The following is a 4,073-nucleotide window of genomic DNA, read 5'->3' as shown; positions in this document are numbered from 1 at the left end:
AGGCTCCATCTTGAGTGCGGCAAGGCGCCTGTGGCAGCAGGCTCTGAGGCGGGCAGACCAGACACAGACATGACTGGAAATGTATTCATTGTTTAACCAAAAAACCCTCATCTGCAGGCCTCGGGACATGCATGCGGCCAGGATGGTGCTTGCCCAGCAATAGCCCACCTCAAACCAGGCCGGCCGAGCACAAGGCACCGCTGCAAGGCCCATGGGCACTCCGTGCCACAGCCCACGCTTGCCGGGTCTCTGTCCTGCTGGTGGTGAACCCCAGTGAGGGACCGGGAGAGGAGAGAGAAAGAAAGAGGAGAGAGAAAGAAAGAGGAGAGAGAAAGAAAGAGGAGAGAGAAAGAAAGAGGAGAGAGAAAGAAAGAGGAGAGAGAAAGAAAGAGGAGAGAGAAAGAAAGAGGAGAGAGAAAGAAAGAGGAGAGAGAAAGAAAGAGGAGAGAGAAAGAAAGAGGAGAGAGAAAGAAAGAGGAGAGAGAAAGAAAGAGGAGAGAGAAAGAAAGAGGAGAGAGAAAGAAAGAGGAGAGAGAAAGAAAGAGGAGAGAGAAAGAAAGAGGAGAGAGAAAGAAAGAGGAGAGAGAAAGAAAGAGGAGAGAGAAAGAAAGAGGAGAGAGAAAGAAAGAGGAGAGAGAAAGAAAGAGGAGAGAGAAAGAAAGAGGAGAGAGAAAGAAAGAGGAGAGAGAAAGAAAGAGGAGAGAGATCAAGAAAAGCAAAACCCACCACCAACCACACGCCGGCACGGCTTCTGCCGGCACTCATCCATTTCCCACCACCCAGGCCAGACCAGGAGCGCAGAGGCTGCCATCCCCCATGACAGAGACCCCAGCCTGGAGGGCACAGCATCCATCTCACCTGGCTCCTTCCAGCACGGCCTGCAGCGATTTCTTCAGAGCCGCGTTGCTCCGATCCAGAGCAGCAGCCAGACTGCTCCGGTGGGCTGGGGTGACCTGGGACAGAGAGGAGCAAGGAGCTCAGAGAGCTGCACTGCCAGGAGCCCATCCAAGACCCCCGGGCCAGGTCCTGGGTCAGCTGCAGCCCTGGCTGCCAGCTCACCAGCTGATCTGCAGGATCTAAACCTGGTCTTACTCACCTGGCTTTGGTACATGGTGAGAACCGCTGTCACCAACTTGGCGTAATTCAACGACGTGGCAAAGGCTGGGGCCTGCCGGCACAGAGTCAAGACCAGGAGATCGAAGAGCTCAGGGGACAGCACCTCCTAGAAGAGAGCCACGAGCAGGGAGGAGAGCTGGTCCTTGTTCCAGCACTGCTGGAGCCAGCAAGGAAACCCAGGGGGACAAGGGGATTTCCCTCACCTGCTGCCCCAGTATGGCCTGCAGTACGGGCAGGAGCTTCTCTGACAAAGGCACCTCCAGGACTTGGCTGCAAAGGATGGTGAAGAGGAGATGTGATACTCACACGGCCTCGCTGGGGCTCCCGAGCAGCTGGAGCCAGCCGAACCCATCAAAGCAGGCATGAGGGCTGAAGCAGAGCTGTCGCCCCTGTAATCTCTTACGTTAGCATCAGTCGCACACAGTCCGGCTCCAAGCACTCCTCCACAAGCTCGCACACCAGCTTGGTCTGCTCAATGCCTGCAAGGATAAAGCAGAAGGGGAAGAGCCTCCAGAGGCTGCCAAATCCACGGGGATGTGCTTGACCCTTCCTGGCACCCCTTCACACAGGAGTACCTCCCAGTTGGGACACCCAGAAACCACGTAGTGCCCTCTTCTACTGTTCAGGATAATCCAGCTTCCTTTGCCCATCTGCAGCAAGGGCTTAATTAGCACCAGTCCCCAGGAAGAGGAGATGCTACTCTGGCAGGGATTCATGCAGGACCCTCTTCTCATGCCAGCAGAGCCACTCTGGGGCAGTTTTGGCCCCAGCATTAGGAGCTGACAGGAACCCCCTAACCCATGGAGAGATGGCAGCTGTCCTTTGGGAGAACAGATGCTGGAAACCAGCCTGGCGTCCCCTCCCTCTCCACATCAGGCATCTATAAAACCCATCTCCCATCCTAACTCCCAAGTGTTCACCTGCCCAGATAAAACCAGCACAATTCCTTCGTGGTTCCTAACATGTTTCGGGAGATAAATGCCTCCCAGGAGACAGCACTCTGCAGTTGGGGCTTCCCTTCCTGCTGGATGCAACCCACGACCCCTCTCCAGCTCCCTCAGCTGCTTCCAAAAGAAGCTGTGCCTCCTACGAGCCCATCGCACCTTCCCCCGGCTCCCGCAGGACTGCAGCCACCAGGACTTGACACAAAGGCTGGGAATACTTGGAGCAAAATGAAGCGAGGGCAGCCATGAGGTGCCGGGAGGGTGGCTGGGTGAGGGACAGGACCTACGGACAGAAGAGGCAGGAGATGGGGATGGTGCTAAGGGAAACGGGGTGCAGGAAACTTCTGCTGCCCTCAGACTTACTCGCCTGAGGAAGAGCTGCTCTGCCAGGATGGCCGTGCTGGTGTAGCTGAGGTCAGGGGTGAGGGCCAACAGCCAGCTGCAGAAACGCACCAGGAGGTGCTCCGGGCATGTGGAGAGCTGGAGGAAGGAGCACAGCCCCTCGAGCTGGGGACGGCAGAGGGGACAGGGACGTTAGAGACAGCAGCCGCAGCCCCTCTGTGGCACCGATGGTTGCAGCAAGTATGCTGAGGCTCACCTGGCCGGAGGAGCAGTTGTTCAGGATCTGCAGCTCGGGCGGGACGCTCAGCTCTGAATGCTGGAGGGAAACACAATCTTTGAGTAATACGCCAAATAAACCAACCCACAAAATATGCCTCCAGGGCTTTCCTCTTCCCTTCTGACCCCCTACTTCGGCCAACACTGACCCCACAGGCTGCCCGTCACAGCAAATCCCTGCGAGGTGGAGGCAGGTACTAGTACCTGAGCCCAGAGAAGGTGGCAGCAGGGCTGTCTTTTTATCCCCCTCGAGTTGTCCCCGTGAAACCCACCTCCTCTCCCATCCCTTCTGGAGGCCCTGGCAGGAGCCCGTTTAGACCATCAGCTCCAGGAGAGAGATAGAAGGAACGACTTACATTGGACTCCTTCTGCAGCAGCATTTTCAGCCTCTGTCCGTGCATCTGAGGAAAATGAGATGAAGGAATAGAAGTCAGACCGTAAAGGCTCACTGGTTGGAAGGGGAAAGCAAAACCTTCCCGGTACCTGGAGAAAGGACTGGACCTCCACTGCCAGTTCTGCCTGGGAAATCTTCCTGGGCTCCCCGGCTGCATCCTGCTGGGAGCTTTCTGGAGCAGCCCCATCTGGGCTCTGAGCAGATCTGTCCCCTGAAGGCTCCCCAGGCATCTCCTCTTCAACCCCCGCCACATCCCCACCCTCCTGGGTTCCAGTGGGGTCGGGGTCAAACGCCACATCCTCCAGCAGCAACCTCTTCCCCTCTCTCTCCTCGTCCAACTCCAGGCTCTCCTCCGACACTTTCTTCCGCTTCCCACCTCGAAGCACAGAGTCAGCCACATCCCCAGCAGCACCGGGCTGCTTGCTGAAGCACCAGTTCAGTTTTCTTCGCCCCTCTGGTTTGTTCTGGGCAATTTTCCGGCACAGGCACCTAAGCTGCTGCTGGCACGTAGAAGACAAGGGAGCAGGAGGTGGGGAGCACTCCTCCCTCCTTGGTCCCTGCTGGAGCAGATCCCCCAGCGTCCGCATCCAGGGATCCACATGGGAATCCTGCTCCACGACCTGGAGCAGCTGGCCCAGGCAGCCCCCCGGCACCACGGCTTGCACCACAAGGAGCAGGGAGAAGAGGTTTCTCTGGCACAGGACGGGGAGCAGCAGCAGCCGTGGCTTGCTGGATAAGGGGAGAAGAGGAAGACACGACGCGTCAGAGCAAATCCCCGACTCCTCGTCCCCACTGAGCAGGGTCTAAGGCAACCAGGAAGCAAACACCTTCACCAGCTTTTGCAGACACAAGCTGGAAGACCAGTGGGTCTCTGCCATAATCCTGACTTCACATACTGCACTGGGGGAAGGAGGATGCACGGTGCTGAACTGGGCACCCAACCTGCCAAATCTCCCACAAAACACCAAGTTTTGGAAATGGGGCCGACTCACACAGCCGGG

At 57.3% G+C, this 4,073-nt stretch overlaps 1 protein-coding gene across 1 annotated transcript; it reads right to left on the bottom strand.

Annotated features, from left to right (window-relative positions):
* Nucleotides 1-858: 858 nt before the first annotated feature.
* FANCE (Fanconi anemia, complementation group E) lies at nucleotides 859-3,875 on the bottom strand (the record flags this gene model as incomplete). The annotated part of the gene is made up of 9 exons (XM_009700974.1): nucleotides 859-953; nucleotides 1,097-1,222; nucleotides 1,320-1,386; nucleotides 1,520-1,595; nucleotides 2,220-2,343; nucleotides 2,424-2,567; nucleotides 2,659-2,718; nucleotides 3,035-3,079; nucleotides 3,162-3,875. Coding segments are annotated over 9 exons (1,451 nt in total), but the record flags the coding sequence as incomplete, so codon positions are not given.
* Between the last annotated feature and the right edge of the window lie 198 nt (nucleotides 3,876-4,073).

The sequence above is a fragment of the Cariama cristata genome, unplaced genomic scaffold (assembly GCF_000690535.1).
Source record: "Cariama cristata isolate BGI_N322 unplaced genomic scaffold, ASM69053v1 scaffold35555, whole genome shotgun sequence".
In the NCBI taxonomy this organism is placed as follows: domain Eukaryota; kingdom Metazoa; phylum Chordata; class Aves; order Cariamiformes; family Cariamidae; genus Cariama; species Cariama cristata.
Note: the sequence above shows the minus strand (reverse complement) of the source record. Positions and strands in the feature narration are given on the sequence as shown.